This window comes from Oryzias melastigma, linkage group LG22 (genome assembly GCF_002922805.2).
Source record: "Oryzias melastigma strain HK-1 linkage group LG22, ASM292280v2, whole genome shotgun sequence".
Taxonomy (NCBI): Eukaryota; Metazoa; Chordata; class Actinopteri; order Beloniformes; family Adrianichthyidae; genus Oryzias; species Oryzias melastigma.
The window spans coordinates 27,165,036-27,180,160 of NC_050533.1; the positions used below are offsets into that span (position 1 = coordinate 27,165,036).

Consider the following 15,125-nt stretch of genomic DNA (forward strand, 5'->3'; position numbering starts at 1 on the left):
CTGCTCTGCTGCCTCAGGTGTGGCTGCTCTGCTGCCTCAGGTGTGGCTGCTCTGCTGCCTCAGGTGTGGCTGCTCTGCTGCCTCAGAGATACAGTTGGATGCATCTGACTCACTCAGCAGACATGTTGTAGACTTAGACACTTTTCAAAGCTGGACCAGTGATCAACCAAAACCCTACATCGCAATGTCTACTTTGAAGGAAGTTGTTCTTTTCTTTTGTGGCATTTTCTAACTGGCTTGTGATAAACTGGGAAAAACTCCACACGTGTGTGCCAGTTTTCATCTGCCCATCGACTCCATAAAATTCTCTTATATTCACACACTAACAGGGGATTGGCTTTGGTCCTCGCCAATCCCACAGAAACAACTAAGCATCCAGCGTCTTCCTTAAAACGCTTAAGCCTCTCTTCCACGGAGCGGTCCAGACCCCACTGGAGCATTTCCTTTATAAAATGAACTTATTAGGACGGACCGATTCGTACCATTTTTCATCCCTCGCTGGTTGTAGGTTCATAGAAAAACAGAATTGAGCAGTTAGGGAGGAGCTACTGTTATCACACGATGAAATCCATTGATTGAATCCATTTATACTGTTACAACAACAGCAAGACCCGATCCGAATTCTCCCCTTCTCCCTCTCCCTTAGCCCTCCCCCCTCGTTTATCCCTCCGTGCTTGCTCCAAATGGAGGGTGATAAAAAAAATAGAGTCTAACATTTCGGACGTGACTTTCGTTCAATGACGTCATCAACATCGCCGGTCCGCTAGCATTAGCGCGGCGCTTCCAGTGGTTTAATATCCATAACAACAGCGTTTTTATAACTTTAAAAAGGTCGTGCTACAACATAAAGTTATTACTTACATTTAAATGTAAACTTCTGTGGTTCAGAGAGCACCAAAGTGAAGAAAAGAGCTTTTCAGCGGACATGGTTTAGTCTCGCGATAGCGGACTTTGGACCCCTCTGTTTGGAGTGTGAAACTTAAAAAATAATAATTCTGGACACGACTTTGACTTCAACTGCCACTCCAAATCAAGGGGGAGGGCTAAGGGAGAGGGAGAAGGGGAGTATTCGGATCAGGCCCAAGTGTCCCGACTCAAGATCTAAGCTGAAAGTTCTATCTTCTTTTCGGCTGCATTCTTCTTCACCTCCTGCAATCGTCTTATAAAGAATATTCAATTCTATGCATTCAGTACTGCCCCCTTATTCACAGTGGTTAGAGACCAGAGACGGGCCGAATCCACCAATCCAGAAAAGCGCTGTAGTCACAGATTTAGATTTCAGATGGCACAAGTTTGGCATGTTATTTCTGAAGAGATGCAGTGATGGTGTTTGTGTTTTTTTCTGCCACCAAGCACAGAGAAACGAGGCTGAAAAGAAGTGTAAAGCAGACTGGTAAAGAGAGGACATCAGAAAAAACGGGTTTCAGTCAGCTTTACATCATGAAAAGGACCACTTTAACTTTGTCCTAAATTAAACAAGAGACACCTAAATACAATAAACTCACATAGATTTAAGTGAAACATTTGTAAATGTGATAAACAGTCAGTGTTTCCCGCCCTCCCCGGACAGCAGCTGGGACGGGCTCCAACTACCCCAAAAGGAATTCTGCGGGTTCTGAGAAACGGATAGATGGGAAAAAATATGCAAGTAATGAGAGATACTTTTTAATAGTCAGTATGAGACGCGTTAGATAAAGAACAAAAACTGGAAAATCTTATAGTTTCTCATCTGTTTTTGATATTATTTAAGAAAGTTTTCTCTAACCTCCATTTGCTCAGATTTGTCATTAGTAAAGATTATGCAGCTAAATAAACTGTTCTAAATCTGCAAATACATAGTTTAAAATACAAAACATACTTTGTACCATTATTATCTCAACAATCCACTAAACAGACTTATTAAAACTAAAATCCAAATCAGGGAAATCTAAGAGGAAATTTAGCTTATTAATATAGACCACAATAAAAAAGACTCAAAGTGACTGCAAGCAGCACATTGATTTTGTTTGGGCCATTCATTACACTTTTGGTTGTATATTTTATAATGATGGTTGCATGTAAAGAATTAACTATTACTAAATAACATTAGCAATGCCTCCCACTACTTTGTCATTGAAAAAGTAGCATATTTCTGTATCTATTGAGCCCCTTCCAACAGAATCACTGGTTACCTCTCAGCTACAGTTGAATGCACTATTGTGGAACATACTCTTTGTCTTTGTGAAACTCTTGTAAGCATAGCCTTTTTCTGTTTTTTTCTGATCCAACACGTTTCAGCTGCTTACACTCAGCAGCTTTGACCGTCTCACTCACACAAACCCATCACGCAGTGCCAAAGAAAGTGAAGTTGTACTAATAAAACCATGGTGGAGCAGAGAGAAGGAAAACAGTCATAAGCAACCTATTTCCTGAGAAAAGTGGGGCAGGATAAACTCAGTGGGACAAGCTCCTGAAGCAGTCACAACTTCTCTGGTTAAAATTCCTCTCATTGTGTCCTTCCCTGCTCCGGGACCAGATGTGCAGGAAGCTTTCAGGACAGGAGAGAAAGATCAGAGACTTTGTTGTTTTCTTTTCTTTCATCTCCTCACCTCATGGCTCATGCTGTTCCTGTTCAGTATTCAAATAAAACTCCACTGGCACACATATTCACCCACAACTCCACTTGTTTTACTCAGCATCTCAGATGTCCCTGTCTCTGAATCCGCTCATTGTGTTTATTCATTGACTAAAAATGAAAATGTTGTTTGTTTGTTTTTTTTATCAGAATTGTGTTTTTTAAATAGGCATAAAGTGGTGCAATGAATATATCAAAGGTGTGAGGACTTCTTTTTATATTAATCGTGATGGTTATGTTTGCATGCTGCAATGTGATGCTTTACAGTTGTGACAACCACTGAAGCTGGAGCACTGAACACGATAAAAAACAAAACATCTTTCTTCATCTTTCCTCTTTCATCTTCATCATTCTTCTTCTAGCTTGCATAGATTACTTGAACATTCTCTATACAGACTGTGAATGTTTTGTGTCTGGGTCTCAGCACAATGGGAGATATTAGCAGTGCTGATTGATGCTGAAAACTGACCAATCTTTATGAGGTGAAAAATGTTTCAAAGAATTTGCCAAGATGACAAGCTCAAATGATAAACCAGCTTGGACTTGTAGAGATGCAGAACGTGTTAAAATGAGAAGCCATAACAAATGTATGATCACATAGTTGTTGGTCCATCTGGAAGGCTTGTCAGGTAAAAGCATCTAGTTTTCAAAGTCTAATCCAACAACTGAGACCAACAAAACCACAGGAATCCTGAAAACCAGAGCAAATCCAAAGTGTACACACTTAACTATAAGAAAATCCTCTCTGGGAAACTCAAACTCAGCATTTCATCACAATGTTGTTTCAACTGTCAACCATTCTGGTGCAGGGATGCTGATGACATGGAACTGTTGCAGGAACAGGATTTTAAGATCTTGCAGATAAAAATGCACTCTCACCAAAGTGATCTAGGATTAAACATTGGTCTCTCACAATAAAATGTCTCAAAAGAAAATGATAAAGATGTGGCGCTGGTGCAGGCAAACTCTACATCTAAACGTATTTGTGTTTAGTCACTGAAGTCAACTTTTTAAACGTTTAAAAATTAAAAATGAAAGACTTGTGCAAGCATAAGCATTTGTATTGTATTGGGTTTTCTCTTAATTTGTCTTGTTTCTTACTTATATGAACACGTGTAAAAGCATAAAAGCTAAAGGTGTATGACAAACCAAATTCAGATTTGAAACATGATTACCCATGTGTTTCAGAGGAGTTGAATGTCACATAAAGCAGATTTATTCCAAACTGCTAAGTACGGTTACGTCTGTGATCATTTTGATCTACTTATATTTTGTTAGCTTAACAGTTTTAAAGAGGTCAAAAATATTTTAAACATTCTCTCCAGAGAAACATTGTTGTCCGGAGTGAACAACTTTCTGTAAAACGTTTCAGTCTTTGAGTTGGAGACTTTCAACCAGAACCAGATGTTTGAAGAGGATCCAGAAGCAGGGAGTGAAGTCTGAGACGAGGTGAACCGAGAGCCACACAGGCCCAGACACCCCGACGTCTTTCTGTCCACATCTTGTACTTACATTTGGAATCGTGTTTTGAAGAAGGGACACTGCAGCAAATAAAAAGTTCAACATTCTGTTATTTTGTTTTGGTTTTGTTTGTGCTTCTTGTTTGTTTCTAGAAAGTAGTCTTGCCTGTACACATCTCATCTGCATGTTTGTTAAACATCATTTCTGGTTTTGGAACTGTATTGTTATTATTCAAAACATGACTCTTGTAGTAATGTTTTGATGTTTTTGCTTCTATTTGAAGGCTTTGATTTAGCACATCTGTTGTGGTGTTCTAAATCTAAAGTGTGTTTTGAGTTGGGGTGCAACACAAAGGAATCAACTTCAGACGCCAGGAGAATCTTCCCTCAGGGACACTGTTGCATTCTGCCTTTCACTGGGCAAATGGAGAGCAGCAAAGAGATGGGACATGAGACATCAGTCTAGTGATAGAACATGAAAGCATCTTAGTTCCTGCAAAAATACTAACCTCGTCACACAGTACTGTTTAAAGTTTTTTCTTTTTGTTTTGCATGAGAAAAACATGCATTGAGTGTAAAATGCAGATTGAAAATAAAGGAGTGGACTGAGGAGGGGAAGGGAAGGCTTCTTGTGGATGTGGCCCACTTTATTACAGAGCACTCCACAGTTCAGCATTTATTTTTGGGTTTGCTGCAGTCTAGTTGTAGCCACTGATGTTCGGCCCTACTCTGAACCTCCAGGTCCTGCAGACCCCCACCAGCTCTCCTGTGTTGTCCATTCACGTTAGATTAGGTCACACACTCTTCTGACCACAGAGGCCAAAGATTCAGAAGAGTGCTGTGCGCAGAGCTGTACTTGTCCTTAAGGACTGAAGACTTTCTCTTCATTTGACCCTCTTAAAGCTCACATTTACAAACTCAAACAGAATAGGTTTTGTGTTAAAATCATCTTTCCAAATCTGAAAAGGAACCTCTAATGTGCATCCCATGTGTGCACCATGTTCTCTGTGATCTGACCCGAGAAAGTGAATGTTTTTGACTGCTTTTTAATCACATACTTTCTGTCTTTTATCCCTTTCTCTCCATCCCCATACTTTTGTATATCCCTCTATCATCCGACATAATCATCTGACTGCATACATCTCCGCACACACAACATTCACATGCACTTTTCAGAGTCCAGGTCTAGATGTTGATGAGAACGGTACGTTGGACCTGAGTATGAGCAAGCGTCTGTGCAGCGGTGGTGCAGGGGATGCAGTTCTAACCCCTCTAGAGCCAATGTCCCCCCAGAGGCAAGCCGCCCTGCTGGGCTCCCGCTGCTATGGCATGGGGGACGCAGCAGACTGCTGGGATCTCCCTGTAGACTACACCAAGATCAAACACATAGATGAGGACGAGAAAGAGGTAAAGGGAAAAGAACAAGAGTGCACTCAGCCACTGCCACACATCTGTGGTTTAAATATTCTTTCTCTTGTGATGGAAGGGGAGTTATAACCTTCGCGTAGGACCTAAGTACAAATCTAACTAAAGGGTTCCACATCTTCTGTCATGAAGCCTCATGTGCTCTTCACATTGACAAAACATACAACACTTGCAGAAAGCTGTTTGCCCTTCAAAACACCTTAAAGTCAAATGATTAGGATGAAAATGTGGAGAAAAGACAGAAGGTTCAAATGAAGAGGAGCCTTAGTATTGATGACAGTTACACAGCAGCTGAGGGGCCACAGAGATCTGCTCCTCCAGCTGCCTCCAGCCATTGACTCTACTCAGTCTTCATAAGTCAAATATTTGCATTGACCATGAGGTTTCTCACTTCTCTTGTCTGGCTCACTCTTATTTTTAGAATCATTTTTAAGGGAATCTTGATGAATCTGCATGTTAATTGACACCAGCATTACAATGCATGGAGTTTTCTGCTGTTTGTGCCGTGGTACCTGCATGATGGCTTTTTTGTTTTTATATTTTGCTCTTCTTCAAAATGAATTATGCAAAGTAGCACCTTGGGAGGCAGTTGGAATAGCTCATCTCATCAAAGAACCGGTGGAAATCAATGCACCACTGCTGGGTGCGCCTGCTGGAGCGCTCAGGCGCATGCATGTACAGTATGCAGGCCTCTTTTGGTGCGTTTGAATATTCATATGAGTGTGTGCTGATGTACCCTCGTCTCTTTGGGAGGTTTTCCTCACATCCATACAAGTCCCATCGCTAGCCTACTTTTTCCTCTGCAGCTTTATATGCATGCATGTGTTGATCTGTCTTCATGCCTCAGCTTTCCCTGCGTAAAAATGAGAAACTTTAAGGCAGGCAGGAACATTCCAGGACAGATTTGAGGGCTGGATGATTTGGGCTGCATCTGGTCGTCTCTTTCATGGGTATTACTGTACATGCACTGTAAAGCATGGACGGAAGGAAAGAGGATTTACATCAACTGATGTCACAGCCTGGCTGCATGCACTGCAGACAAAGCACAGTTCAGCAGTGTGGTCTTTTGTCCTCAAGTGTGACACCACACCACAGTGACATCTAGTGACTGACTAAATTATTACAAGAGACAACTCCCTTTTCATTCCACACCTAACAAATATGTAACATATAAACATTCACATTGACTGTTCTTAAGCCTCAAAAGAACTTTGCTGACATTGTTCATTTAATATTCAGGCTTCAGGATTTCCTCTCTAATAATCTTGTCCATTCCTAAAGATTCCCTAGCTCTGATACATAAAAAAAATAAATTCTTTAAATGTTAATGCTGACTTTTTACGTTTGAGTATAAAATGATGAGGATGTGGAGTCTGAGGCCAGTTGCTGAAAAAAAAACTAAAATAAGTAATGAAAGCAAAGAGACAGAGTTCCAGAGTGTGTGTATTTGCTTGTCAGTTTAATGTAACTCAATTTTCAAAGATGAGTGCTTGCAAATATGACTTTTTGACAAATATAAATAAAAACCCAAAGCTTTTCTTCCCCTTCTCACCTGTTGCTTCTCATTTGCCCACAGACGGATGACCTTGATCCTTTCCAGGACTTACTGGATGATCGTTCCTACACCACAGATGTCAACATGCCCAGCCCCAAGCCCAAGTATGTCCAGTGCAAGGAGACTAAGAAGGACCTGATAACGTGAGAGTCGTCGTCCTCCTCCCAACCCTGTGCTGACCCTCCTCCTGCCCCACACATCCTCTGCTTGTTCCACCTTTTCTTTTCTCTTGAGTTGACTTCATCACCCTTCTTTGACACCATCTCCCACTTGATATACTCTGCTGGCTTGCTGCACGTCTTTAATTTCACTGCCTCATCTATGTGTCCAGTCTGATTCAAGATCCATTATGATCGCTTCTGTTTTGAAGTCTTGAATATCTTTATGACCTCATTGTGCGGCAATTCTAGCTTAAATCAGCTCATTAATTACTGACAGTGAAGCTAAACTGGAAACAATGAAACCAACACAAGCAAAATCTGAAAGAAACCCTTTATATCTGTGGTTTTCACATTTGCATCTCCTTCCCTTTGGGCTTATAAGTCTGTCTATTTTTCCGGTGGCAGATGTCCCACACCGGGGTGTGATGGAAGTGGTCACTTGACGAGCAATTTCGCCTCACATCGAAGGTGTGACTTCCCTTTCTCCTGGTGGATTCTAAGTCTATTTCTCTTTATTGTTTTCAGCTTACCTCGACAATGCTGTCAAACCTCTCTTTTCTACCTGGGCCTTTTACCATTGACATGCAAAAGCAAGAGTGTCATTGAAAAGAGCAAAATGAATGAAATACTGGCTGTGATCTATAAAGTTTAAGCTAAACCCAAGAATGAAGTGCATTTTCTCAAAGGACCTCATGTAAAGTCTTCTTTACATGAGGGAGGTAAGAAGCTGCAGTGCAGGACAGGCTCAGTTTTACCATTCAGGACAAGAACAATCCCGCTGAATGTCTTTGTGTTGCTGTGTGACATGAGTCTGCTCAATGATGGCGACACAGCTGCTTGACATTTCCTGGGAACATTTGCACAATTATAGTCATTTCTGGGAACATCCAGATGTTTACATTTGTCAGTGTAGACACAAGGTTTTTATTTCTTAACTTTATGGATACTTGGAGGATTAATGCTACGTTCACACCAATTTGAGTCTGCCGCCTCAAATTTCGTGCTGGATGCCTGCCCTGATAACACCTGACACCCCGGCTGCAGAGCAACCCCCAAATTCCAAATTCTTTATTCGTTGCCATATCATGGAAAACATGGATGATGTTGACTGAGTAGTTTGGGATTATATGTTTTGGAGGCTCTGAGTTCACCACATCATTGAGGGCCGTTTTAAATGTCACTACTGTCTTTCTGTTGCCCAGATTGAGCAGTAACCTGAGAGGGGAAAGTTAAAACTGGAGGATCTTTTTTATTATCTTGATGAAAATAAGAAAAACCTCATAGAGCTGGAGCTGTAGTGCCCACTATGACAGCCCCCGCAGCTGCACTCCCTCAGTGGGGCTGCCATCCGCCCGCAGGCAAGCACAGCAAGGAGGCCCTCGCTAGCTCTACCAGACCTCAGCTTGCTGCGGTCCAGCAGGCGGATGACTAGCTTAGTGGACTCGATGTCTCCAGCTCCATGGCCTCAGTGGCATGCTGGTGACCTGTTCAGGGTGTATCCCGCCTTTACCCTACAGTCTCCAGCAACCTTGTGGCCCCAGTAAGTTACGGAAGTTCAGTGTCAAATTCTCGCATCGAGTGGTGTGATGGGAGTGATACGTTTTAGCCTTTGTTCATTTGAACTTATGCTTCACTAAACTCTAATGCTTTGACACTTATCGAGTTAGAACATCTAGTCTCTGTTAGATATGAACCCTTACGTCTCTATCTTACATTCCTGATAAGAGCCTGTTTGTGGTACTCCTCCTAGAAGGCAAAGACCTGCAGACCTCTCCACGCTTCCTCAGCATGGATCTTTTTATTTTGTTGATTAAATACTCGTGAAACCGCTTCATAAGCGTTTCTTTATTTCATCGGATCTAACAAGTTTCCACTACACCAACCATATTGTATTTTTTTTTCTTCTTCTGCTATTCAGTTACTTCTGATCGAGTCACTGAAAAGCTCACATGCACAAAGCTGAGTTCATGATTGGCTGACGCGGCCTGCCATACCTGCAGCCCCAAATTGCGCTGCACCCCCCCTGAAGCTGAAATAACGCTGCAGGACCTCAGGCATAAACTCGACGCCCCATTTCACTGATCAATGCCCACGTAAAAATGGTTAGCAAAGCACTAGCACAGAGAATCCCTCCTCACATAATTCACCATGATCAAACTGGATTTATTAAAGCTGTCTGCCTTTAATATGTCCGCAGACTCGTTAACGTGATAGATTTTACCCCTATTAAAAACCAGGAAATGAGCATACTCTCGTTGGATGCTGAAAAAGCATTTGACAGAGTAAACTGGAAGTTTCTCATCGCTGGCCTCCATTCATTGATTGGATTAGATATTATATCGTAATCCAAATGCTTCAGTCTTTGTACATTCCATCATCCACCTCAGCGGAATGCAAGAACACCCACCTGAGCACAGGTGTCAGCTCACCTTTGCACTAATGGTATGTGTGACGGAATGAAAGGCTTTATGTGTTTGTTTGTTTGTATGCATATGTCTGTGTCAACTGTTGTTGTTTTGGGTACATGTTGACCTGATTGTATGTGAAGGTTTTTGAAGCCAACAAGCATGTTTGTAACACTTGAGTATGTGTGTGGACAGGCTCCGCCCCTTTAAACTAACATTTACACCTGATAGTAGTGATGATGATCCTCCAGCAATATGCTCCTTTGTTATTCTACCCCCCCACTTCGTAATCATCCTCTAATTTTCTTAATTCCCCTATTTCTACTTTCCTCTGTGCCCTTACATTCCTCTCTCTTCCCTTCTCCTTTTTTCCATATGAAAAAAAACGTGAAAATCATTGATATGAATAAAGTTTAGCATAAATTACCAAAGTGTTCTATACAAATATACACCTTGTGTGTCAGAAGATCTATAACCTCTATTGTAACAGTAAAATCTGTCCAGCTCTGATCAGCTGCTGGACAGGACAAGTTTAATAAAAAAGAGAGAGGAACTCGACACCTCTGCTGCGCGAATCGCATCCGGTGTGAATGCAGCATAACAGCTTTTAATCTACTCTCCACTCTTGCATCATGGCTGTTTTACATTTTCTGGTTGTATATATGTTATGTATGCATGTGTTCGGTGTGAAAACTGTTTTTTCTCTTAGTGGTGTTGGAGAGTCTTATTAACTACTGTAGTATTGTTTTATGACTACTGTTCCACTGGTGTATTTTTCAGTCTCTCCGGCTGTCCTTTAGCAGATAAAAGCATTCGAAGTATGCTGGCCAACAACGCGCAGGAGCTCAAGTAAGGCACAAGATGACTCACTCAAATATATGATTTGGATGCATGACTCATTCTTCTGAAGTGTTATGTTATCTTTGTCAATGTAAATGAACAAAAACTGAGCATTACAAAAGCAGATCCTAAACTTATGGAAGTTTGTTCATTCATGGTTTGTAATATGCAGTTCTCAATAAACAATTCATTTGTAAACAAAATGTGCAGTTTTAAAAAACAAAGCTTTCTAAATAACAAATGAAAATATTAAATATTTACTTTCGATGTCTTTTTATTTGCTTTCAAATTGATATTTTAGTTTATATGCAGCTCCTTTTGAGTTCTACTCAAAGACAAATGGGCCGGAATGTTTGAAGAATCCTGGTCCAATAGAACTGATACAAAGTCTGTGTCTGCCTCCAAACACCGTCGATGCGAGGCTAGGGCGTTTGATTGGATAGAATCATAGATCAGGGGTCTGTAACCTTTGGCTCCAGATCCACATGTGGATCTTTTATCTCTCCATTGTGGCTCCTTGGACAAACAGAAAATAAGTCATGGAGACTGCTGATCCAGACATGTCGACCGTCAGAGTCAGCAGCTCCTGATAATGGCTGTCTAACCAAAACTACCTAAAGAAAACAAATAAACAAAGCCTGAAAACTAAGACTACCAAGATCCAACCCCAAACTAAAATAACTAAACCCAGCAGAGTAAGACTGCTGAGGACAAAGAGGGGAAAAAGAACAGAAAAATGTAATTAAAGAAAGATAAAATTGTACTTTTTTTTAAAGTAAGGATTACTTAATTATCATTTATTAAATTTAGATTAGTTAAATGTATAAATTGATGTCTGAGGTTCACATAGACGATAAACTATGTAGGTTTTTACATCCTGTTGACCTGAAGACGTCTTGTTTGTTCAACTCTACCTCCAGAATGAACTGATTTATATGGAAAACTTTGGTAAAAAGTTTGATCTTTTATGAGTTAAAAGTACATATTATCTTATGCTGAACAACACTAGTTACTAGCTACACTGAGATGATCCTGTTTGGCACAGAGCATCTTTTATTTTCAAAATTAGTTATTTGAGCTTCTGTCAAACATAAAAAATAAATACATAAAAAGAATTTACATTTTAAGAGATGTTAGGTTCTGCTTATATTTTTGCTTTTGTTCGTGTCGAAAAATAGACATAATTCTTATTTAATAATAAAAAACAGAAGGTCATGAATGCAAATCCACATTTCTTAAAGGCTTAAACAAGACAATGAAACTCCTTCTAGGTTCTGATCAGTAGAAAACGAGCCTGTTTTACTGTTAAAGGTTGCCGACCGCTGATCTGAACCTATCAGCATGAAACCTCTTGTCTGTAATTGGCTTTTTGGTGACACATTTAGTACCTTAAACTGCAACTATGAATACAAAATCAAAGATAACGAGACTTCAAGATGAGAGACAACGCATCTGAAAATGTTTGTGCTGCAAACGCAAAAATGTATTTTCAAAGAAAAATATTTTGACAACAAACATGTAGTATTCTCATATGCAGCTTGGAAAACTTTGTTTTAAAACAGAATATTTTGTTTGCTATTTAGAAAATTTTCATCTCAAAACAGTGACTTCTGTTTTCAATGTGATGGCACAAACATCCCTTCATATTTTAAAAGTTTCCTTCAACATGAAGCAACTTTCACAAATCAGTAACTTTATTTGACTGAATCTTCATTTTAATAAAATCTCCTCCTGGAACCTCCTGGTTCATCTTTAAACAGCAGATTTCTTTTTCTGTGAAGTTGAAGGCTCCGCTTCGGTTTCCTCACTGGCTCTTTTCTCCCCAAAGAAACTTTCCAAATATGCGTCATTGTTTGGTTTTTGTTAGCTTTTTAGCTTTGAGCTTTTAACTTTTGAGTCTGAGGAGCCGCTTACAGTTAAATGATTTGACATGTGTCAAGAGTGAGTCATAGACGGATGTGGTGAACAGATTTCGGTTGCTTTGCAAAATGAAAATTTCAACATTAAATTGTAAATACAAAATGCATTTTCGTTTGAACTATGGCACCAAAGACCCATGTCAATGTGAAATGCAATTGATTTTGCTTGTATTTAAATGTTTACCTTTAAATTGAATGTTAAAGGGGCCTACTATGAAAATTCTACTTTTTGAGGTCTTAAATGCATTTTGCTGTTCATTCCTCACCACAAAGAACCCCAAAGCAGCATTTTGATCCGTTCATGCATTTAAGAGTAATCCTGTAAAAACCTGCACTGTCTGCAGCAGCCCCTCCCAACGAGTGGGTGGAAACGTTCTGACTTAAGATCATGCCAACAGCTCCCTCCAGGAGGAGTCTGCTCTGACAGCTCCGGCCCCAGACTAACACAACACTCAATTTATCCATCAGCAAAAAACTTTCATTTTAGATCCAGAATACCGTATATCTTCCAGTTGAGTCCTGTCTTCAATAAATTCCAGCTCAAACAGGTGTTTGATACTTTTCACGCGGCCCTCCATTAAGACCCCCCGCACCCCTCACCCCCTGGTCCAGCACAGCCGTGATGGAGCTGCGTGTGTGTTGTGAACCAGTGTAGCGATAGGCAGATATACTGTATCATATGTGCATCCATCCTTGAAGAAGTTTAGATTATTTTCATGGGAGATATACAGACACGCTGCCACAGACTCTTGGATGACGTCATGAAATAGACAGCATCCACACGCAGCGCCAGGCGGAACTTCAGGAATCAAGTCGCTTTACTTACGGATAGGAACAAACTCCCGAAATATAAGTAATATTTCATAAATAATTTCTTCTTCCGGCACTCACCAAGAGCAGACGCTTTTCTCTGAGCTCCCTTATCTATCTCTCAACAAGGCTCTTTGTCTCATCTTCCCAGTCTTTCCGTGACTACTCTCAGTTTTTCTCACTTTCAAGAAACATGGATCTGATCTGCTGGGCTGCGAATGCGGTTGACCAAATTTATTCCACCATGCGAGGTGGGAAAGCGGATCCTACCTGCCCAGGGGTCACGTCTGTGGCTGGATATGTGAATGATCCTTGGGGCAAATGGAGAATTTTCTGCCTGTCGCAACTCTCTCTGGAAGATGTTGAAGATGTTTACATCATTGGATTACTGGTCTCCGGCTTTCTGCTGATTGGAACTGGTGGAACCTGAATGTACTGGAACGTGGCGATGTGGCTCTCAGACAAGGGCGGACTGGGAGTGCTTTGTGCTGGGACACAGAGAGACGTACAGACTCAGACTGATGAATTGAATGGACTGGAGGCCAAGATTGATGCTCTGTCTGCCCGCGTGTATCGCATCGAAGTCTCCCTTGGAAGGCTAGAAACCATCATGGAGCGAGTGTCGGCTCGACTTGGAGGGAATCAGGAAAATTGACCAGATCTGTGAATTTCTCCGCCATAACGCAGCACCTGGACTTCAGCAGGCAGACAGAAGCTCTGTCTGTCTGCGAGCAAACAAACATCTCTAATCAGGAACCCCCCGACTGTACCAAAACAATCCGCTGAAGGTATGATAAACTGAGCCCGTTGTCATGGAAACCTGCATTCCTCCCCTGCCCATGACCTTCACCATGAATTCACTGACTCTTTCTTTATTAGTCATCTAATAGATATTTACAACCAATGTCTATTATAGACTGCTGCACCACGGCCGCCTCGTCTACCTGTACTCATGTAATCTTTGGATAGTTTTAGATGTCTATAAGAATACTTTTTTAAACATTTCTTAGATATAAAACAGAAAATCAAAGTCAAACCTGTTTCTATCATTGTGATTTTGGTGTGTTGTCAAACTTCGAATGACAACATGACAACATTGATGAGTGGAGTACACTTCTTCCTAATCTATCCATGTAAACGCTAGTCTATACCTTAAGAACTCTCTGAAGAGCAACTAGACACTGTAATGCAGCAGAAAGACGAGAACACTTGTTTTAAAATTAATTCTAATAATAATCCACTCTGACAATTGATTAAACCTTTTACCATCATTTTGTTCAGTTGTAGTCAAGTTTAAAATTGAAGGAGTTTTATCACTGTGCTCTCTTCTGGGGTTCAGATGACCCCACCCTTATCCTGTGATCCCTGCCAGTAGACAAAGGTGGACAGGATTTTACGTCTGCCACAGACTCCAGTGAAGATAAAAGATCACTGGAAAGAAAAGGTTCAGTGTGCTGTCTTGTGGGGTCCAGATGACCCCACTTTTAATGTAGACATGCCTAGGATAACGCAAGAGTTACAGATGTTGGATTGTTGTTTCGATACAAGTTTGTCTGATGGGGGGGCTTTCCGTGGGGAACGGGGGGTCCCATTAAGTATGGGGCCTGGGGGGTGTGGCGTGTTGTGGTCTCCACTGAGACAGATGGTGGGGGCCGCAGCTGGTCCGGCCGCCTCGGTCCCGTTGGTGCCCGGCCAGTGCACCCACAGCGAGGTGCTTGGGGGTGAGGGCTCGGATTTGTCCCTGGGATTGGCTCCTTCATAGCTCCTCCCTTCTTGCAGGTTGGTGGGGGGCGCAGGGCTTGGGGGGCTGGTTCTCGGGGGGCAGTGTTGGGGTAAGGGATTACAAAGTAACGAATTACTGTAATCCAATTACTTTTGTCAGTAACGGAGGAATGTAACGGAAATTTCTGTAATAAATTTCAATTACTGGACGGCA

At 41.2% G+C, this 15,125-nt stretch overlaps 1 protein-coding gene across 1 annotated transcript; it reads left to right on the plus strand.

Annotated features, from left to right (window-relative positions):
• The first annotated feature begins 1,720 nt into the window (after positions 1 to 1,720).
• Positions 1,721 to 10,473, plus strand: LOC112143671 (myelin transcription factor 1-like protein). The gene is made up of 3 exons (XM_024267826.2): positions 1,721 to 5,481; positions 7,076 to 7,197; positions 10,401 to 10,473. Exons 1-3 carry the CDS (start codon positions 5,296 to 5,298, stop codon positions 10,471 to 10,473), a joined length of 381 nt encoding a protein of 126 aa, XP_024123594.1. The 5' UTR covers positions 1,721 to 5,295.
• The last annotated feature ends 4,652 nt before the right edge of the window (positions 10,474 to 15,125 follow it).

Bases quoted from the DNA above. Each gene is read 5' to 3' on its own strand.
- LOC112143671 (XM_024267826.2), top strand. From the start codon at position 5,296: ATGAGCAAGCGTCTGTGCAGCGGTGGTGCAGGGGATGCAGTTCTAACC. The intron at 5,482-7,075 runs GTAAAGGGAAAA...ATTTGCCCACAG, and splicing joins TAGATGAGGACGAGAAAGAG to ACGGATGACCTTGATCCTTT. The intron at 7,198-10,400 runs GTGAGAGTCGTC...TGTATTTTTCAG, and splicing joins ACTAAGAAGGACCTGATAAC to TCTCTCCGGCTGTCCTTTAG.